Consider the following 21,504-nt stretch of genomic DNA (forward strand, 5'->3'; position numbering starts at 1 on the left):
TGGATCAGTTGAGACGCTCACAGTTTTGTTGCTTTTTTGAACACCCAACTATCAGAATGTATTATTTTCCAGATGATATCGATGTAAATAACCGAAGAAAAGAACAGTTACTCATTAATGATTTTAATCCAGAGCTGCGTTCGTCTTTTCTTCGACACATTAATGCAGTTCATGACGTGAGGAGCTGACAGATGGAGCGCTCTGATTGGCTGTTCACAGCTTCAGTCGTTAACTTCTTATTTATCAGCTGCGACATCATCTTGTGAGAAAACGTTCCTATAAATAGACGAGTCATCGCAGCGAGCAGCAGCATGTTGTTTCCTGTTTTTGTGAGGGACCCTGAACACACCACCTAATGATTATTACTGTCATTACAGATCAATCTGCTGATCATTATTCTGTAGATGATCAGTAAAGGGTTCAATAATGCTCTGTGCTATATCTTTATGATTTAAAACATCACATCTAAGTATTATATTATAATCCATGAATCAGCCCGTTCAGTGCTGATCACCTGACGCTGACACTTCTTCTTCTGTGGTGTTTGTCTGCAGGTTGGTAGATGACCGCTGTGTGGTCGAACCAGCTGCGGGAGACTTGGAGAATCCTCCAAAGAAGTTCAGAGGTAGGACCGGGAGTGTGTGTGTGTGTGTGTGTGTGTGTGTGTGTGTGTGTGTGTGTGTGTGTTACTGGACTCAGATTTAATCAGGAAATGTAACTTTTAAAACATTTTTGTTTTTTTAGAATATTGTGGAGGATTTGTTGGATACAGAAATGGATGCTGGTCTAGTTCTCAGTTAAAGAGCTGCTCTGTCCCGTTCTCTGAGGGATCAGCAGGTTCTGGCTCTGCTATTTGTTATCAGAACCAAACGGACTCATAAAAAACCTCCCGTGTGTTTAATATTAATGATGTGTGTGTGATGAGAGTCCAGCTCCTGTCATCAGAGGATACTGATGAAGTTTTCCACCGGCTGCTCTATGATGAGGTCACACACACACACACACACACACACACACACACACACACACACACACTCAGTATATATAGAGAGCATCTGCTCTGTGCTGTTTTAGCTGTTGGACAGCGAGCGGTTGAACTAGTTTAGAAGTAGATCGCAGCGACTGACGGACTGTTGAGGGCCGACAACAGCTACAACTGCATCTACATATACAACTACAACTAGAACTACAACTTCCACTGAAAATACACCTACAACTCTAACAGTGGGAAATACAAGAAGCACCAGATGGATAAATATTATATATTATAATATAATTAAAATATTATTATAATTATAATATATATATTATCCTGAACTACATCAGCAGATGTTGGTAGTGACGCAGGCGGTACTGGATCCTGCTCACTGTGTGTAGTTCAACAGGCTGACTGGTTCTGCTGGTTCTGATCCATGTGATGAAGCTTTCTGTCCGTCCTCTGTGTTAGTGAGGACAACACGTTTCTACCTGGAGGTGATTCACTGGACTCAGACAGTGTGGAGTCAGTATAGAGATACAGTTATTACAGTTTTATTAGATTACTTAAATTATTAATTACATATATTAGATCAGTCTGGACGAGGAGGAGATACTTTTCTCCTGAGTGGAATGAAAAACTGTGTGATGACAAAACTACTGCCACAGTTTTGTTTCCTGTATTGTATTTGGACTAAGAGCAAAACTGGAGAGGAACATTTGAAAATTAGGAAACAAAAACTTTTCTGTTTGCACAGTGTGACGTCATGAATTATGAAACATCCAAACAAAATATGTTTTTTGTATTTAGTTGATGTTCGTCCTCGTGAAAATTTCATTTCTGTTTCCTTCATCAGCAAACTAAAAATGGTAACAAACGTATCAGCAGCATGCAACTAATCACAATGAAACACAAGTGTGTGCTATAAAGAGACGAAAGCCAGCTTGTGTGTGTGTGTGTGTGTGTGTGTGTGTGTGTGTGTGTGTGTGTGTGTGTGTGTGTGTGTGAACATTAGTTAAAAGCTCATTTCCTTAAGTCAAGATGACTTTTAAACCTGACAATCAATTTCAGTCTTTAACATACAATACACAGGCAAATTATGTTTGCTTTACCCTCACACACACACACACACACACACACACACACACACACAGTATCAGTGTTAATGTGTTTGTGTGCAGGATCTGCTGGAGGAGAGTCAATATTTACCTCCCTCAGTCTCTCTGTTTTCTCTGACATCCTTTCACTGCAGCTTCACATGTTTTTCTCCACTCCTCCTCCGTCGACCTCGTCTAGTTTTGTCCTCGTTAAACTGAAACAAATAAAAAATGACTGAAATCTAAGAAAGCCAAAAAAAGCCACGGCTAACATCGATGTTAGCTTGTTCAACAGGTTCACATCAGTGTCTTCTCCAAAAAGTCAGAGTTACTTTACTCAGCAGGCTAACGTCACCTGCAGGTTTATCCTTCAGGTGGTTTTTAGCTTTGAATGGTGATTGTTGAGCCGAGCGCTTCAGTAAAGCTGAGCTTGACCAGCCTGACTGTTAATGAACCTTAAGAAGTGAACAATGGCTGATGAGGTTCAGTCTTGTAGTTGAAGTATTTGTTGTCTCGTGTCTGTAACGACTCCGTCACTGCTGGTTTATTATATCACTCAGAAACTCTATATTTGGTCGTGGGGCAGAAATAAATCTCAGGCTTAACGTCAGCTGCTTCACCAGTCTGATGCTCTGAAACCAAAACAGCCAATTAGTTTTACCTGCTGGACTGCTGACCAATCATCACCCTGGAACTAATCGCTCCAGCTGAACACAACACCTGGAATATCCCCACAGTGTGCACCGTCAGATTAACGGTTATTTACCTTATTCTCCCCAGATTATTGAGAGTAAGGCTGTTTCTGATGTTTCAGGCTGAATTGGACTGTAATTGTCATGTTTTCCTCTCTCAGACTGCCTGTTTAAGGTTTGTCCCATGAGCCGGTACTCGGCCCAGAAACAGTTCTGGAAAGCCAAACAAGCCAAACATGAGAAGGACAAGATCGCTGACGTGGTTCTGCTGCAGAAACTACAGGTGAGAGACGAGCACACATTTCTGCACACACACCTCAAAGGTTCAAGGTGATTTATTTGTCATTTGTTAGCACCAAACATCACCACAACCACAGAGTCCACCGCACCTCGTCTGTGTGAGCGCTGTGGTGTTGTGGTGGAGACCGATCTCAGCCAATCAGGAGAGAGGGCTTATATTGATAATCTATGAGCAGGATGATTCAAATGATTATTATCAATATGATCTCTAACAGACGTTTCTTGTCTTACAGCATGCGTCCAACCTGGAGCAGAAGCAGAACGAGACAGAAAACAAGAAAGTCCACGGAGACGTGGTCAAATACGGGACCGTCATGCAGGTGAAAGACTCGCTCATGTGTTTCTACAGGAGAACAAATATGTCAGTTGTCACACGTCAGACATTCACACACCGAACTCAACCAAACTCAAGAGAGTGATGGTTTCCTTTATTGTAGTTCAGCAGTGAAAATACGTGTCAGCGGCTCACAGGTAGGTTTATAATCACCTTTCTTAAAGTTGGAAAGACAAGCAGATGACTGCTGGAGACGGGAAGAAACACAAAACTGACAAAATGATTTAAAGAGAGACACAAAAGGACTACAGACACACACAGGCATACACAATGATTACAACTATACTGCAACATTACAAGAGACTACACACAAAGAAGAGAAGCTAAAAAACTTCAACAAACAGGTGCAAAATACCACAGACACACAACAACTACACCAAAGAGACACAAAACAACCACAGAGAGACAAAAAATGATCTGAAAAGAACAACACAACTGTAAACTGATGCACAGCAGAGAGACACTGAACATATTTGATGATGACTGAAGGTAAAGAAGGATTCAGCCTGCAGGTGAACCAGCCTGACACACTGACTGGAGTCTGACAGGTGTCAACAACACGTCCACTTTTACTTTTGGCTTGTCATAAAACTAAATACAGGTGAAGAACAAGTACAAGTACGTAGTGACATCACAGGACTGAGCCACGCCTGCTGCTACGGCAACCAGCTGACTCACCGTGGCAACATGTGTCCCTTTGACTGAGACAGTGAAACAGTGTGTGATCATTTACTGTATACACACACACACACACACACACACACACACACACACACACACACACCTTACTCTTACAGGAATCTTTATCTCAACAATCTGTAACAGTTTCATTCAACAGTCACCACACCCAGACTGTTACTGTGTGTGTGTGTGTGTGTTTTACGATGACAGTTCTGGAGCGAGGTCAATATTGACATTAACAGATACAGGCTTGTGTGTGTGTGTGTGTGTGTGTGTGTGTGTGTGTGTTTAAGGTGTGGAGAGTGTTGCATGGATGTGCAGCACTCTGTTATAGCAGCGCTGCAGCGTTCACATGTTCAAACACACATTCTGTCTGAGAAGCATGAAGCTGCATCGTTCTGTGTCCGACACTCATCAGAACCAGAACCAGAGCCGCTCCCTGTCTGACGCATTCACTGGTTTGAGTCTGAAGATAACAACAGAATACCAGCAGACTGTGACTGAACCTGACATGCAGTGTGATAACAGGCCGTGTTGTGTGTCTGCAGCTGCTCCACATGAAGAGTAACAAATACCTGACGGTGAACAAACGTCTGCCGGCGCTGCTGGAGAAGAACGCCATGCGGGTCACTCTGGACGGGACGGGGAACGAAGGCTCCTGGCTCTTCATCCAGCCGTTCTGGAAGCTCCGCGCCAACGGAGACAATGTACACACAAACCGCACACACACACACACACACACACACACAAACCACACACACACACACACACACACACACACTTTCCCAGAATAGGTTTTGTTTTTCTTGTATCTTCATTATGTAATCACGTTTCATGTTTTCATTACTGTTCAAGCCTTTTACAGTCTCATAAGTGAGTCAGTTTAGTATTGAAGCTTGCTCATGTCCGTCCAGTACGTTCATATTAGTGTATTTACTAATTAAAGCAGAAATGTACTTCAGTTTGCCGGATGAGTGAACATGAATTAAACTTCTGCTCTGTTAGTTTTACATCAGACTGACACCTCCAGGAAGTTCAGCTCTCAGCATGTTTCTGACACTTTCTCAGTTGGTACATGTCTCTCTGCCGGCTGTAGAACATGTTGGAGATAATCAAAGATCAGTCTGATCAATCTTCCATCATGTCCAGTCAGTCTCCCAGCATCAAGCTGGTGCAATAACTCCACCCAGTGGCCTGACGTTTCCTGACCACACTTCTATTTTCATCTTGTTCAGTCTCCAGATCAGGAAATTTCTGGTGATATATTTTACTTTTCCCTGCTCTGTGATTGGTTCACTAGCTAACAGTACCTCACCAGATAATCTCCAGGTCACAGTTTGTTTTTTCCCTCTGAACAAACTGTACAGAGATGAGTTGTGTGCTTCCTGCTGCAGGTGGTGGTGGGAGACAAAGTGATCCTGAACCCGGTGAACGCCGGTCAGCCGCTTCACGCTTCTAACTACGAACTGACCGACCATCCAGGATGCAAGGAGGTGAGACACAGAAGCTCAGTCCTGACGCTGGTTCTGGTTCTGACGCTGATGTTGAGGATCAATACTGCAGCAGAAGCTCCCAGTGAACAGCTCTTCTTCCCTCTGCAGGTGAACTCGGTGAACTGCAACACCAGCTGGAAGATCAACCTGTTCATGATGTACAGTGACCACAGAGAGGAAGTGCTGAAAGGAGTGAGTGACGACACTGAGACACAGCAGACGATCCGATCCGATCCGATCCGATCCGATCAGATCAGATCAGATCAGATCCGATCGGATCCGATCAGATCAGATCAGATCCGATCAGATCAGATCAGATCAGATCAGATCAGATCAGATCAGATCAGATCAGATCAGATCTGATCCGATCAGATCCGATCAGATCCGATCAGATCCGATCCGATCCTATCAGATCAGATCCGATCAGATCCGATCGGATCCGATCAGATCAGATCCGATCAGATCAGATAAACTTTACTGATCCTGAAGGAAATTCTTGTGACAATAACATAAGAATAGAGTACAAAAACACAAATACAGATACTTTTACTCAAGTATTGTTCATATGGGTGACTTTCACTTTTACCAAAGTAATAATGCAAAACGATTATTTTGCTTTACTGAAGACTGACTGTTGGGTACTTTTTATCCTGTTTGTAAAAAAAAAAAAAAAGAGTATTTTTTTTGTGTTTCATTCCGGACTTATCAAATTCTGATGATTTGGGACTGTAGGTCAGGTGGCTCAGCTAATTTTAATCACTTATTATACTGTCGGTAGTGTAATTTTAGTCACAGATCATATTTTATTTATTAATTTGAATCTGTAAAGCAACCATGGCCCTAAAATAAATGCAGTTAAGTGAAAGCACAACATTTCTAAATATAATGCAGAAAGCACAAGTATTAAGTAGAGTAACATGGAAACACTCAGGTTACCTGTAAATATTTGAATAGATGCACTTACTGTCCACCACAGTACAGTGTGTGTTATATTTGCATTACACACATTATTTGAGTGCTTCATTGAGATAATTCAGGTTCTGTAAAACTCTCGAACTCGCCTGGAAATCGTCATGTTTTTAATTTTATTCAGTAATACATGAATCCAGTTGTCTTTGCTTCCATGTGTTCACTGCAAACAGGAAGTGCTTATAGCTCATTCGGCACACTATTGATTGAGATAATTCATCATCATTCTATAGAAAGTAATGTAAAGCACAGGGACAGCTGCAGCTGACAGGCTCTGTCATCACAGTCAGAGGCGTAAATCAGAGTCATCAGATGTTTCTGTTGCAGAACAAGATGTGAAGAAATTAACCCAGAACCTGAAAGTGAATTAATTTAAACTGTGATCTTACTAAATATAAATGCTGCAGACTTCTCCTTTTTAAAGTTTCCCTCTGTCTCTCTGTCAGGGCGACGTGGTGCGTTTGTTTCACGCTGAGCAGGAAAAGTTTCTGACCTGCGACGAGTACAAGAGCAAACTGCACGTCTTCCTCCGAACGACGCTGAGACAGTCTGCGACCTCGGCGACCAGCTCCAACGCCCTGTGGGAGGTCGAGGTAAACTGACACACACACACACACACACACACACACACACACACACACACACACACACACACAGCTGAAGTTGTTGTAAACTCTCCCTGTGTGCTGATTGGTTCGTCAGGTTGTCCATCATGACCCGTGTCGGGGAGGGGCGGGACACTGGAACAGCCTGTACCGCTTCAAACACCTGGCGACTGGCAACTACCTGGCTGCAGAGGTAACCATGGCAACACTGGATGAATGGATGAATGAATGAATGGATGAATGAATGAATGAATGAATGAACGGGGCTTCTGCACAGCTGCTCTGCTACAGCTGCTCAAGAGACTCAACCAAACTTCGTTGATTTTAATGTCAGCTGATCAAAATCATTTACCTTAAAACAGATTTCTCCAGATTTAAGCAGAATACCTGTGGAGGTCATTTAGCTTCTTTAACTTCTTATAAGACGTAAAGTTTTAACATAAACCTTTTAATGAATTCTGTAAAGACACAGCGTATTTACTTTCAGATGCAAAAAGAAAACGATGTAATAGACAAAATAAAAGACGGAAAGAATTTGTAGTTGTGAAATTTTAGTTCATATTATTTAGGTCATTGTTACAGTTTAGTTTTGACAAACATGATTTTTTTATTGTAGATTATAATAATTTTATTAGTGGTTCTATGTTCATGTATTAACATGTGTTACATTCTCATTAGGGTGCCATACAGGTTAGTTTATTATTTATTAGTTTATTAATTTGTGAAATTTCAGGTTATTTTCAGAACTTGGGTTTGAAGGGAAGATAAATCTTATGAACTTATTACAACATTCTTTTGTAGTTCTGTGTGTCATTTTTAAATTCATGCTGTGTTCTTCCTCTGGAGGAATGTAAGCGACTCTTTGTTCCATGCAGTAGATAATATCTCCGTCCTGTTCTTGTCGCTGTAGGAGAATCCAGGCTATAAGGGAGACAGTGCAGAGCCGCCGGCCTCAGTGAGTTGAACTTCTTCACCGTCGTCACATCAGCAGCACAGACTGCAGCGACGTTATAACGTGATTCATTAGACCGCTGAAACATCTCCGCAGTGACCGCTCGCTGCAGCAACTCTTACTGAGTAATTCTGTTGAAGTGTCAGCAGTTTGTGTGTGTCACCTCCTCAGCCTGACCTCTGACCTCTCTGTAGATCGACGGTAGTCGTAGCAACAAGCGTTCCCACGGCGAGAGGATCAAGTACAAGTTGGTGGCTGTAGCTCACGGGAACGACATCGCCTCGCTGTTCGAGCTCGACCCAACCACGCTACAGAAGACAGACTCATTCGTCCCACGGTAGGAACAGACGGTGGTGCTGCAGTCTTTTACCTCCTGTACATGTTTGACTGTGAAAGACTCCAGAGAATTAACAGGAATACTTCCTTCTTCTAACGTAAAGAGTAAATGGAGAGAATCTGCATCAGATCAAAGCTCCTAAAACTTCATTTGACTTAAATAAAGTATAAAACCCAACTCAGTCTTCATCAGGTAAAAGGAAAACACGACCAAGGACACATGACGGGTATATGATGTGCAAAATTCATTTAATCCAGTCAGTTAAATGATGTAGGACACTTGATGCTGACTGTTAGAATAGAGGAAGAAACAAAGAGTAAATACAGGAGACACCAGAGAACCATATGAGACTATCAGCTCACAGAGTTGGACTTCCACAGAGGAGCAGAGTGATAGAAATAAAGCAGAAGTGAAACTAAAATGAGCCGTTTGTCTTCCAGAAACTCGTACGTACGACTGCGACACCTGTGCACCAACACCTGGATCCAGAGCACCAACGTCCCCATCGACATCGACGAGGAGAGACCCATCAGACTCATGGTTGGTGCAAAAGAAAATGTGTGACTCAAACCGTGAGAGACAAGTTTTAGAATCTGAAAAGAAAGTGTTGCCATAAAAACTGTTCAATGACACATTGATACATTTTTTGATTGGCTGATTAATCCATGAGTTCTTTAACATGAGCCAATCATATCGAGTCTCTGGTCTCCTACAAGTTTAGATCTGAGACCTCCTGAATCACAAACATCATAAAACTTTGGCTTCTTTTGTTAAACTAAAAAGGAGTTTTGTTGTTATTTAAATAAAGCATTGTTTGAATATTGATGAACTGAAAAAGTAATTAAGGTATCAAACTGACACTATTGTGGAAAAATGTCAGTAAAGTCAGAAAGTGAAATAAAATTGGTCAAAGAAACTCCATTAATTAAGGTTAAAATAATGTCTTTGTATGTTAACTTGTAAAGCAGTAGGACTTATTTTATTAAACATAAATGTCCTTTATTTGTCTGATGTGCAGAAACAGGAAGTGTACACAACATTTTTTATATGTCTTAATAACCATGAAACACTGTTACAGGAAGCAGAACTGTCCCCTCTTCCTATAGAATATCTCTGAGCTTGACTAGTTAAGTGGACTAAGTGTATATTAATTAATGTCGTCCTGCAGTTGGGAACGTGTCCCACTAAAGAGGACAAGGAGGCGTTCGCCATCGTCTCTGTTCCTGTGATGGAGATCAGAGATCTGGACTTTGCTAACGATGCCAGCGCCATGCTGAGCACCATGGTGGACCAGTTCAGTCAGGGCTTCATCAGCCAGAACGACCGCCGGTACGACTGACTGCTCACACAAACACACACACAGTGTTTTACAACTGACACCTAGAAGGAAAAAACATCCAGCAATTGTTCACATTGATTTAATTGGTTTAATTTAAAGATTAAATTGCAGAGATGAACTAAAAGCTCTGCAGAAATGTGTTCAGTGTTGTGATCAGAATAACAACCTCAGCCTGTCAGAGACGCCTGTAGTGGACATAACCTGACGGTCAGATTATGTTGCAGAACATGTAAATAAAGCGTCCAGGTTTAAAAATACTGGACTTTACCTTCAACTGTTCATGGGAACTTGAGTTTGAGCAAAAAAGTTCATATTTACTGTGTTTTGTGATCAGTTTTGCCATCAAGCTGCTGGAGGATGTGGTTTTCTTCGTGGCTGACGTCATCAACAGCGGTCAGCCGGTCCTGGACGTCGCGATGACCAAAGCCAACCGAGAGAGACAGAAACTGATGAGGGAACAGAACATCCTCAAACAGGTATGATCCAAAACATTACACAGAGATTCAGCAGGAAACGTTCAGTTAGAAGGTCATGAACTGATGGACGGCTTGTGCGTGATGTTGTCTTCAGATCTTTGGCATCCTGAAGGCTCCATTCAAGGACCGCGGTGGAGGAGAAGGTCCACTGCTGCGTCTGGAGGAGCTGGCGGACCAGAAGAATTCTCCCTACCAGTACATGTTCAGACTGTGCTACAGAGTCCTCCGACACTCCCAGGAGGACTACCGCAAGAACCAGGTGAGCCGGACGATGATGATGGAGATGATGACGGATCCAGCCGACTGAACACTGATCTGTAGTCCTCCACAGTATCAGAGGGTGAACCTCAGGGTTCTACACTCGGACCACTTCTTTAATTCTACTAATATATTTAAATACAATTTTTAACAATTTGAGAAACAACTTAAAACAGGGTCCTATATCTCCAGTTAATGCAGCTCAGACTAGATCACACATTAGAAAAACATCAACAACTAAACCAAAAACCCAAACCAGGACAAAAAATACAAGCGATAAAGAAGAAAAAGTAAGATAACTCTCTCACTCCGTCCCTCCTCCAGGAGCACATAGCCAAGCAGTTCGGTGTGATGCAGAGTCAGATCGGTTATGACATCTTGGCTGAAGACACCATCACCGCCCTGCTGCACAACAACCGCAAGCTGCTGGAGAAGCACATCACCAAGACTGAAGTGGAGACTTTTGTGAGCCTGGTCCGCAAAAACCGTGAGCCCAGGTACACATGGAAGGGGGAGGAGCACCCAGAGGACGCCAGAGTGTCGTTAGTTTGTTGTTTTGTCGATCTGTGACCCTGTTTGTGTGTTTGTGCAGGTTTCTGGACTACCTGTCAGACCTGTGTGTGTCCAACAACGTGGCCATTCCCGTCACTCAGGAGCTCATCTGTAAATGTGTGCTGGACCCTAAAAACCAGGACATCCTCATCAAGACAGAGTGAGGACAGAGGGAGGGAGGGAGGCGTTAAGATCATATATTGATACAATTTTGTACGACTAAAACTTCCTGAGGATGTCATCATCTGTGATGTCTGTAAATCCAGTATGTGATCACAGAAAATGACTTTTCAGAATTAATTTGAGAATCGGTACCGATATCGTCAGTATAGTTGTGAGAACATTACAAACCAGCTGATAATATCTAGTCCATCTTACTTTAAATGTGCCAGTTTTCCAAAATAAAAATGAACTAAGCTGAAAACAACATTACCACTCAGAGATCTGTTCCCAGTTGGGGTTTAAATGACAGATTACAGGTGGATTTCAGTGGTTGGATCTACTCTGAGATATGGGAGCATGTGGGAGTGTGAAGGACATTACATTTCCAGAACAGGGCTTTTATTTTGAAGAACAGTTTCCGGCTGCAAAGTGACTAGAAGTGCTTCACATGAAATTCAACACAAGTAGCCGTTGTTCTCTGAATTAATGTCAACAGTCACTTGACTTCTTGTTTCTCGTCCATCCAGGCGTCGTGTGCCCAAAGAGTCGCCCCCTGGTGGCGTTCAGGGAGAATACCTGGGGATGGACGACTACGGAGACGAGGACGAGGTAGACGACTGCATCATCACTCTGTCACTGTGTTTGCTTTCAGTTGTGTTGATTTGTTCACCCAGAACTTGTGGACGGATGATATTTTTATATCTGTCTGTTGCTGTTGGAGGTGTGGCTGGTGTGGACGGACAAGACCAACGAGAAACAAGAGAAGAGCATCAGACATCTGGCTCAGGAGGCAAGACAAGGAAACGCTCACGATGAGAACGTCCTCACCTACTACAGGTAGACACATGCAGAGGGCTCAGCCTCAGGGTGGTTCATTAGTATTCTTCTGTCATAAATTTAAGTTAAAAAATGTCAGTAGAAGAAAGAAAAGCTCACTGAACTTGTCGTCTTCTTTCGTCAGGTACCAGCTGAAGCTCTTTGCCCGGATGTGTCTGGACCGTCAGTATCTGGCCATAGACGAGATCTCCAAGCAGCTGGACATAGAGCTCATCTTCCTGTGCATGATGGATGAGACGCTGCCCTTCGACCTCCGCGCCTCCTTCTGCCGCCTCATGCTTCACGCCCACGTGGACCGAGACCCGCAGGAGCTGGTGACACCTGTCAAGTTCGCCCGTCTCTGGACAGAGATCCCCACCTCCATCACCATCAAAGAGTTGGTCCATTTTTATAGTTAAGACTTAAAAGCTACATGTTAGAGGATGTAAGGGAATTGTCAAAGCTTTTGAAAGAGTTTTAATCTGAGGGTAAAAGTTCCTTTTCAGGCTAATAGCTTCTTGAAGATTTTCCTTCAATCATGACATTACTGCATATCTTCTGTACCTGTCAGGTCAGCAGCTGCCATTTTTATTAATACATAAACATAAATAAACGTGTGTCCTCCTCAGTTACGACTCCAACATGGACGACAGCAGAGACAACAAGAAGAACCGTTTCTCCAACACCATGGCGTTCATGGAGGAGTATCTCAACAACGTCCTGAACGACGAGCTGCCTTTTCACAACGAGGAGAAAAACAAACTCACGTACGAGGTCTGTCTCTGCTGTCCTCCTCCTCGGTCTTTATACTCCTCTGTGCTCCTCCTCTTCCCTGTGATCACCTCCTCTTTCTCTCCTCTGTGCTCCTCCTCTTCCCTGTGATCACCTCCTCTTTCTCTCCTCTGTGCTCCTCCTCTTCCCTGTGATCACCTCCTCTTTCTCTCCTCTGTGCTCCTCCTCTTCCCTGTGATCACCTCCTCTTTCTCTCCTCTGTGCTCCTCCTCCTCTTCCCTGTGATCACCTCCTCTTTCTCTCCTCTGTGCTCCTCCTCTTCCCTGTGATCACCTCCTCTTTCTCTCCTCTGTGCTCCTCCTCTTCCCTGTGATCACCTCCTCTTTCTCTCCTCTGTGCTCCTCCTCCTCTTCCCTGTGATCACCTCCTCTTTCTCTCCTCTGTGCTCCTCCTCTTCCCTGTGATCACCTCCTCTTTCTCTCCTCTGTGCTCCTCCTCCTCTTCCCTGTGATCACCTCCTCTTTCTCTCCTCTGTGCTCCTCCTCTTCCCTGTGATCACCTCCTCCTTCCCTCCTCTGTGTTCCTCCTCTTCTTCCCTGTGATCACCTCCTCTTTCCCTCCTCTGTGCTCCTCCTCTTCCCTGTGATCACCTCCTCTTTCCCTCCTCTGTGTTCCTCCTCTTCTTCCCTGTGATCACCTCCTCTTTCTCTCCTCTGTGCTCCTCCTCTTCCCTGTGATCACCTCCTCTTTCCCTCCTCTGTGTTCCTCCTCTTCTTCCCTGTGATCACCTCCTCTTTCTCTCCTCTGTGCTCCTCCTCCTCTTCCCTGTGATCACCTCCTCTTTCTCTCCTCTGTGCTCCTCCTCCTCTTCCCTGTGATCACCTCCTCTTTCTCTCCTCTGTGCTCCTCCTCTTCCCTGTGATCACCTCCTCTTTCTCTCCTCTGTGCTCCTCCTCCTCTTCCCTGTGATCACCTCCTCTTTCTCTCCTCTGTGCTCCTCCTCTTCCCTGTGATCACCTCCTCCTTCCCTCCTCTGTGTTCCTCCTCTTCTTCCCTGTGATCACCTCCTCTTTCCCTCCTCTGTGCTCCTCCTCTTCCCTGTGATCACCTCCTCTTTCCCTCCTCTGTGTTCCTCCTCTTCTTCCCTGTGATCACCTCCTCTTTCCCTCCTCTGTGTTCCTCCTCTTCTTCCCTGTGATCACCTCCTCTTTCTCTCCTCTGTGCTCCTCCTCTTCCCTGTGATCACCTCCTCTTTCCCTCCTCTGTGTTCCTCCTCTTCTTCCCTGTGATCACCTCCTCCTTCTCTCCTCTGTGCTCCTCCTCTTCCCTGTGATCACCTCCTCCTTCTCTCCTCTGTGCTCCTCCTCCTCTTCCCTGTGATCACCTCCTCCTTCTCTCCTCTGTGCTCCTCCTCCTCTTCCCTGTGATCACCTCCTCCTTCCCTCCTCTGTGTTCCTCCTCCTCTTCCCTGTGATCACCTCCTCCTTCCCTCCTCTGTGTTCCTCCTCTTCTTCCCTGTGATCACCTCCTCTTTCCCTCCTCTGTGCTCCTCCTCTTCCCTGTGATCACCTCCTCTTTCCCTCCTCTGTGTTCCTCCTCTTCTTCCCTGTGATCACCTCCTCCTTCTCTCCTCTGTGCTCCTCCTCTTCTTCCCTGTGATCACCTCCTCCTTCTCTCCTCTGTGCTCCTCCTCTTCCCTGTGATCACCTCCTCTTTCTCTCCTCTGTGCTCCTCCTCTTCCCTGTGATCACCTCCTCTTTCTCTCCTCTGTGCTCCTCCTCTTCCCTGTGATCACCTCCTCCTTCTCTCCTCTGTGCTCCTCCTCTTCCCTGTGATCACCTCCTCCTTCTCTCCTCTGTGCTCCTCCTCTTCCCTGTGATCACCTCCTCCTTCTCTCCTCTGTGCTCCTCCTCCTCTTCCCTGTGATCACCTCCTCCTTCCCTCCTCTGTGTTCCTCCTCCTCTTCCCTGTGATCACCTCCTCCTTCCCTCCTCTGTGTTCCTCCTCTTCTTCCCTGTGATCACCTCCTCTTTCCCTCCTCTGTGCTCCTCCTCTTCCCTGTGATCACCTCCTCTTTCCCTCCTCTGTGCTCCTCCTCTTCCCTGTGATCACCTCCTCTTTCCCTCCTCTGTGTTCCTCCTCTTCTTCCCTGTGATCACCTCCTCCTTCTCTCCTCTGTGCTCCTCCTCTTCCCTGTGATCACCTCCTCCTTCTCTCCTCTGTGCTCCTCCTCTTCCCTGTGATCACCTCCTCCTTCTCTCCTCTGTGCTCCTCCTCCTCTTCCCTGTGATCACCTCCTCCTTCCCTCCTCTGTGTTCCTCCTCCTCTTCCCTGTGATCACCTCCTCCTTCCCTCCTCTGTGTTCCTCCTCTTCTTCCCTGTGATCACCTCCTCTTTCCCTCCTCTGTGCTCCTCCTCTTCCCTGTGATCACCTCCTCTTTCCCTCCTCTGTGTTCCTCCTCTTCTTCCCTGTGATCACCTCCTCCTTCTCTCCTCTGTGCTCCTCCTCTTCTTCCCTGTGATCACCTCCTCCTTCTCTCCTCTGTGCTCCTCCTCTTCCCTGTGATCACCTCCTCTTTCTCTCCTCTGTGCTCCTCCTCTTCCCTGTGATCACCTCCTCTTTCTCTCCTCTGTGCTCCTCCTCTTCCCTGTGATCACCTCCTCTTTCTCTCCTCTGTGCTCCTCCTCTTCCCTGTGATCACCTCCTCCTTCCCTCCTCTGTGTTCCTCCTCTTCTTCCCTGTGATCACCTCCTCTTTCTCTCCTCTGTGCTCCTCCTCTTCCCTGTGATCACCTCCTCTTTCCCTCCTCTGTGTTCCTCCTCTTCTTCCCTGTGATCACCTCCTCCTTCTCTCCTCTGTGCTCCTCCTCTTCTTCCCTGTGATCACCTCCTCCTTCTCTCCTCTGTGTTCCTCCTCTTCTTCCCTGTGATCACCTCCTCCTTCCCTCCTCTGTGTTCCTCCTCCTCTTCCCTGTGATCACCTCCTCTTTCTCTCCTCTGTGCTCCTCCTCTTCCCTGTGATCACCTCCTCCTTCTCTCCTCTGTGCTCCTCCTCTTCCCTGTGATCACCTCCTCCTTCTCTCCTCTGTGCTCCTCCACTTCCCTGTGATCACCTCCTCCTTCTCTCCTCTGTGCTCCTCCTCTTCCCTGTGATCACCTCCTCTTTCTCTCCTCTGTGCTCCTCCTCCTCTTCCCTGTGATCACCTCCTCCTTCCCTCCTCTGTGTTCCTCCTCTTCTTCCCTGTGATCACCTCCTCTTTCCCTCCTCTGTGTTCCTCCTCTTCTTCCCTGTGATCACCTCCTCCTTCTCTCCTCTGTGCTCCTCCTCCTCTTCCCTGTGATCACCTCCTCTTTCCCTCCTCTGTGTTCCTCCTCTTCTTCCCTGTGATCACCTCCTCCTTCTCTCCTCTGTGCTCCTCCTCCTCTTCCCTGTGATCACCTCCTCCTTCCCTCCTCTGTGTTCCTCCTCCTCTTCCCTGTGATCACCTCCTCTTTCTCTCCTCTGTGCTCCTCCTCTTCCCTGTGATCACCTCCTCCTTCTCTCCTCTGTGCTCCTCCTCTTCCCTGTGATCACCTCCTCCTTCTCTCCTCTGTGCTCCTCCTCTTCCCTGTGATCACCTCCTCTTTCTCTCCTCTGTGCTCCTCCTCTTCCCTGTGATCACCTCCTCCTTCTCTCCTCTGTGTTCCTCCTCTTCCCTGTGATCACCTCCTCCTTCTCTCCTCTGTGCTCCTCCTCCTCTTCCCTGTGATCACCTCCTCCTTCTCTCCTCTGTGCTCCTCCTCCTCTTCCCTGTGATCACCTCCTCCTTCTCTCCTCTGTGCTCCTCCTCTTCCCTGTGATCACCTCCTCCTTCTCTCCTCTGTGCTCCTCCTCCTCTTCCCTGTGATCACCTCCTCCTTCCCTCCTCTGTGTTCCTCCTCCTCTTCCCTGTGATCACCTCCTCCTTCCCTCCTCTGTGTTCCTCCTCTTCTTCCCTGTGATCACCTCCTCTTTCCCTCCTCTGTGCTCCTCCTCTTCCCTGTGATCACCTCCTCTTTCCCTCCTCTGTGTTCCTCCTCTTCTTCCCTGTGATCACCTCCTCCTTCTCTCCTCTGTGCTCCTCCTCTTCTTCCCTGTTATCACCTCCTCCTTCTCTCCTCTGTGCTCCTCCTCTTCCCTGTGATCACCTCCTCTTTCTCTCCTCTGTGCTCCTCCTCTTCCCTGTGATCACCTCCTCTTTCTCTCCTCTGTGCTCCTCCTCTTCCCTGTGATCACCTCCTCTTTCTCTCCTCTGTGCTCCTCCTCTTCCCTGTGATCACCTCCTCCTTCCCTCCTCTGTGTTCCTCCTCTTCTTCCCTGTGATCACCTCCTCTTTCTCTCCTCTGTGCTCCTCCTCTTCCCTGTGATCACCTCCTCTTTCCCTCCTCTGTGTTCCTCCTCTTCTTCCCTGTGATCACCTCCTCCTTCTCTCCTCTGTGCTCCTCCTCTTCTTCCCTGTGATCACCTCCTCCTTCTCTCCTCTGTGTTCCTCCTCTTCTTCCCTGTGATCACCTCCTCCTTCCCTCCTCTGTGTTCCTCCTCCTCTTCCCTGTGATCACCTCCTCTTTCTCTCCTCTGTGCTCCTCCTCTTCCCTGTGATCACCTCCTCCTTCTCTCCTCTGTGCTCCTCCTCTTCCCTGTGATCACCTCCTCCTTCTCTCCTCTGTGCTCCTCCACTTCCCTGTGATCACCTCCTCCTTCTCTCCTCTGTGCTCCTCCTCTTCCCTGTGATCACCTCCTCTTTCTCTCCTCTGTGCTCCTCCTCCTCTTCCCTGTGATCACCTCCTCCTTCTCTCCTCTGTGTTCCTCCTCTTCTTCCCTGTGATCACCTCCTCTTTCTCTCCTCTGTGCTCCTCCACTTCCCTGTGATCACCTCCTCCTTCTCTCCTCTGTGCTCCTCCTCTTCCCTGTGATCACCTCCTCCTTCTCTCCTCTGTGCTCCTCCTCTTCCCTGTGATCACCTCCTCCTTCTCTCCTCTGTGCTCCTCCTCTTCCCTGTGATCACCTCCTCCTTCTCTCCTCTGTGCTCCTCCTCTTCCCTGTGATCACCTCCTCCTTCTCTCCTCTGTGCTCCTCCTCTTCCCTGTGATCACCTCCTCCTTCTCTCCTCTGTGCTCCTCCTCTTCCCTGTGATCACCTCCTCTTTCTCTCCTCTGTGCTCCTCCTCTTCTTCCCTGTGATCACCTCCTCTTTCTCTCCTCTGTGCTCCTCCTCTTCCCTGTGATCACCTCCTCCTTCTCTCCTCTGTGCTCCTCCTCTTCCCTGTGATCACCTCCTCCTTCTCTCCTCTGTGCTCCTCCTCTTCCCTGTGATCACCTCCTCCTTCTCTCCTCTGTGCTCCTCCTCTTCCCTGTGATCACCTCCTCCTTCTCTCCTCTGTGCTCCTCCTCTTCTTCCCTGTGATCACCTCCTCCTTCTCTCCTCTGTGCTCCTCCTCTTCCCTGTGATCACCTCCTCCTTCTCTCCTCTGTGCTCCTCCTCTTCCCTGTGATCACCTCCTCCTTCTCTCCTCTGTGCTCCTCCTCTTCCCTGTGATCACCTCCTCCTTCTCTCCTCTGTGCTCCTCCTCTTCCCTGTGATCACCTCCTCCTTCTCTCCTCTGTGCTCCTCCTCTTCCCTGTGATCACCTCCTCCTTCTCTCCTCTGTGCTCCTCCTCTTCCCTGTGATCACCTCCTTCTCTCCTCTGTGCTCCTCCTCTTCCCTGTGATCACCTCCTCCTTCTCTCCTCTGTGCTCCTCCTCTTCCCTGTGATCACCTCCTCCTTCTCTCCTCTGTGCTCCTCCTCTTCCCTGTGATCACCTCCTCCTTCTCTCCTCTGTGCTCCTCCTCTTCCCTGTGATCACCTCCTCTTTCTCTCCTCTGTGCTCCTCCTCTTCTTCCCTGTGATCACCTCCTCTTTCCCTCCTCTGTGCTCCTCCTCCTCTTCCCTGTGATCACCTCCTCCTTCTCTCCTCTGTGTTCCTCCTCTTCTTCCCTGTGATCACCTCCTCCTTCTCTCCTCTGTGCTCCTCCTCTTCCCTGTGATCACCTCCTCCTTCTCTCCTCTGTGCTCCTCCTCTTCCCTGTGATCACCTCCTCCTTCTCTCCTCTGTGCTCCTCCTCTTCCCTGTGATCACCTCCTCTTTCTCTCCTCTCTCTCCAGGTTGTGAGTTTGGCCAGACATTTGATCTACTTTGGTTTCTACAGTTTCTTTGAGCTTCTCAGACTCACCAGAACTCTGCTGGGCATCATCGACTGTCGGCCCAACCCTGGTTACACAGGGCTCCTGTTCCACGATGATGGATCAGGTACTGTTTGTTCTGGGTTCTGTTGACCCAAACTGACCTTTACATCCTCTGGAGTTTTCTTTTGTTTCCAGGTGAAAGGCTGTAGGATTTACTTGTGTGTGTCTGTACAGAGAGCAGTTACAGAGTGTGGAAAAATATAATATTCATCTGTATTTATTAGTTTATTTGACAGGGACAATACATGTTATATGAAGTGCAACTGATGCAGTGTACACAGGACTTGAAGTCTCAGCTGATTTGCAGTCCTTGTCCCTTGTAAAGCGAAGGATAAATAAAAAAACAAAAGAAAACATAAAAGCAAACTGTAAAACAGACGTAGACGAGCAGATCTAATGTTGTAAAGTAAGAACCGACATCATTGCTGTTTCTTCTCACGTCTGCAGGGAAGAATGTGAAGCGCTCCATTCATGGCATGGGTCAGATCATGTCCACCATGGTGCTCAACAGGAAGCCGTCCCTATTTGGAGGTCCAGGAGCCAGAGGGGCGGGGCTGGGGGCGGGACTTGTGCTTGACGGACAGAGAGGCAGTAAAGATAGTATTGACAAGATGGACCTGACAGTGATGGACACCAAGCTGAAGATACTGGAGATTTTACAAGTAACTGATATGAAATATGAATTATATGATATATACAGTCAGTGGACTCTGCATTAGATCAACAGCCGATGAGCTAATAGAAACTTACGTTATATATACATATGTTTCACTAGTTTGGTATTAAGGTCACAAATCACTCAGTATGTTTGGAGACAGTTTAGTCTGATTTGTGTGCTGATGAGCTCAGAATGATCCTGCAGATGAATTCTCAGTGTTTTGTTGTAACTCTGCTCTTCATCAGTTCATCCTGAACGTCCGTCTCGACTACCGCATCTCCTTCCTGCTGTCGGTGTTTAAGAAGGAGTTTGTGGATGTTTATCCCATGGCCGACGCCGACGCCACCACTAACATGGAGCATGCAGGTACACACACACACACGCACGCACACACACACACACACACACACACACACACACACACACACACACACACACACACACACACAATGGAAACACACTCTTTTAACTTCTACCCATTTAGTGTGTATGTTTTAAATATTGAATAATTTCCTTTTAGGAAGTGGAAGTGGAAGTAGGCTGTAACAATATTTTCATGCCCTCTTGGCCCAGTCGTTATACAAAAAGAGATTTTAAAGACTTTCATCTAGTTCGATAAAGTCAAATTATTTGTATTGTTTCAGGGGTACAGTTACTTTCAGGTATTTTTAAGTGAATGTTCACGCAGAGTTTGATGAATGTGTGTCGTTACTTCTTCCAATGCTTCCAGACGTCCCAGTCGTCGTGGAAACGACAGGTAGACACTGGATAACTTTCAGAGGCAGTGTGTTCACCACATGGTCGTGTTGATTAACAGACATTTAACGTGTATTGATAAGCTGTGACCTGTTCAGACTCAGTCCGGTTCTGTACTGACCTCTGTGTGTTTGTCCCTCCTCAGCTGCCATCAACCTGCAGCACATCGGGGAGCAGGCAGAGGCGATGTTCGGAGTCGGGTATGTGATTCTGCACGTGTGCGTGGTGCATATGTAGCTTTCTGGGACATTGTGAGAAGGTTATATTGTGTGTGTGTGTGTGTGTGTGTGTGTGTGTGTGTGTACAGTAAGGGGAACAGTATTCTGGAGGTGGATGATGAAGGCGGTCGAATGTTCCTGCGCGTGCTGACCCACCTCACCATGCATGACTACCCTCCTCTGGTGTCTGGAGCCCTGCAGCTGCTCTTCAGACACTTCAGCCAGAGACAGGAAGTGCTGCACACCTTCAAACAGGTGCACACACACACACACACACACACGCACACAGTTAAGGTAGCTATTGTTGAATCTCGGTTCTAATTCTTGCCATGATTTTTTTTTTTTCAAAAGTAACTTTGAAAATATGACGTATTCAGTGTCAGATGTCTTTGCACTGGTGTTTTATGGCTTTTAACTGAGTCTACATCGATTATCCTGATTCACTACGTTGTCATTTCCCTGCATATCTACGTACACGAAATGAAAGGAAACCTGGTATCCTGCCAGTACAAATGTGTTTTCAGTGCTTTCAACTGTAATAAATGTATAAATAAAACATTTTTGTCACTAAAACAAATGTCGCTTATGAAACCCAAAGTGGAAAAAGTGCAACAGACTGACGACCCACTTTTATCAGGACGCTCCTGTTAATCCTCCAGATGTTTGTCTGCAGGTCCAGCTGCTGATCTCGGCTCAGGACGTGGAGAACTACAAGTTGATCAAGGCGGATCTGGATCGCCTCCGGACGCTGGTGGAGAAATCTGAGCTGTGGGTGGAGAAGAAGGGCTCGGGTGGAGGTGACGGGAAGAAAGACAAGAAGGACAAGAAGGAGAAAGGAGAGGTGAGGAAAGTAAATCA

At 46.6% G+C, this 21,504-nt stretch overlaps 2 protein-coding genes across 3 annotated transcripts in view; one reads left to right on the plus strand and one right to left on the minus strand.

Annotated features, from left to right (window-relative positions):
* LOC119022489 (putative C-type lectin domain family 20 member A) overlaps positions 1-21,504 on the minus strand; it is an 826,153-nt gene that overhangs the window by 98,698 nt on the left and 705,951 nt on the right. The gene's annotated exons all lie outside the window — the stretch shown is intronic.
* Positions 1-21,504, plus strand: part of itpr3 (inositol 1,4,5-trisphosphate receptor, type 3) — a 47,203-nt gene that overhangs the window by 7,967 nt on the left and 17,732 nt on the right. The window contains exons 2-27 of the mRNA XM_037103365.1: positions 555-625; positions 2,927-3,048; positions 3,299-3,385; positions 4,629-4,787; positions 5,475-5,573; positions 5,682-5,765; positions 6,989-7,135; positions 7,245-7,340; positions 8,058-8,102; positions 8,294-8,436; positions 8,877-8,976; positions 9,605-9,765; positions 10,110-10,251; positions 10,346-10,510; positions 10,834-11,006; positions 11,102-11,221; positions 11,751-11,832; positions 11,945-12,060; positions 12,185-12,436; positions 12,669-12,813; positions 18,934-19,078; positions 19,462-19,676; positions 19,918-20,038; positions 20,574-20,628; positions 20,736-20,901; positions 21,320-21,487. Coding sequence (XP_036959260.1) covers positions 555-625; positions 2,927-3,048; positions 3,299-3,385; positions 4,629-4,787; positions 5,475-5,573; positions 5,682-5,765; positions 6,989-7,135; positions 7,245-7,340; positions 8,058-8,102; positions 8,294-8,436; positions 8,877-8,976; positions 9,605-9,765; positions 10,110-10,251; positions 10,346-10,510; positions 10,834-11,006; positions 11,102-11,221; positions 11,751-11,832; positions 11,945-12,060; positions 12,185-12,436; positions 12,669-12,813; positions 18,934-19,078; positions 19,462-19,676; positions 19,918-20,038; positions 20,574-20,628; positions 20,736-20,901; positions 21,320-21,487 — 3,379 coding nt within the window. The remainder of the gene's footprint in view (positions 1-554; positions 626-2,926; positions 3,049-3,298; positions 3,386-4,628; positions 4,788-5,474; positions 5,574-5,681; positions 5,766-6,988; positions 7,136-7,244; positions 7,341-8,057; positions 8,103-8,293; positions 8,437-8,876; positions 8,977-9,604; positions 9,766-10,109; positions 10,252-10,345; positions 10,511-10,833; positions 11,007-11,101; positions 11,222-11,750; positions 11,833-11,944; positions 12,061-12,184; positions 12,437-12,668; positions 12,814-18,933; positions 19,079-19,461; positions 19,677-19,917; positions 20,039-20,573; positions 20,629-20,735; positions 20,902-21,319; positions 21,488-21,504) is intronic.

The sequence above is a fragment of the Acanthopagrus latus genome, chromosome 7 (genome assembly GCF_904848185.1).
Source record: "Acanthopagrus latus isolate v.2019 chromosome 7, fAcaLat1.1, whole genome shotgun sequence".
In the NCBI taxonomy this organism is placed as follows: Eukaryota; Metazoa; Chordata; class Actinopteri; order Spariformes; family Sparidae; genus Acanthopagrus; species Acanthopagrus latus.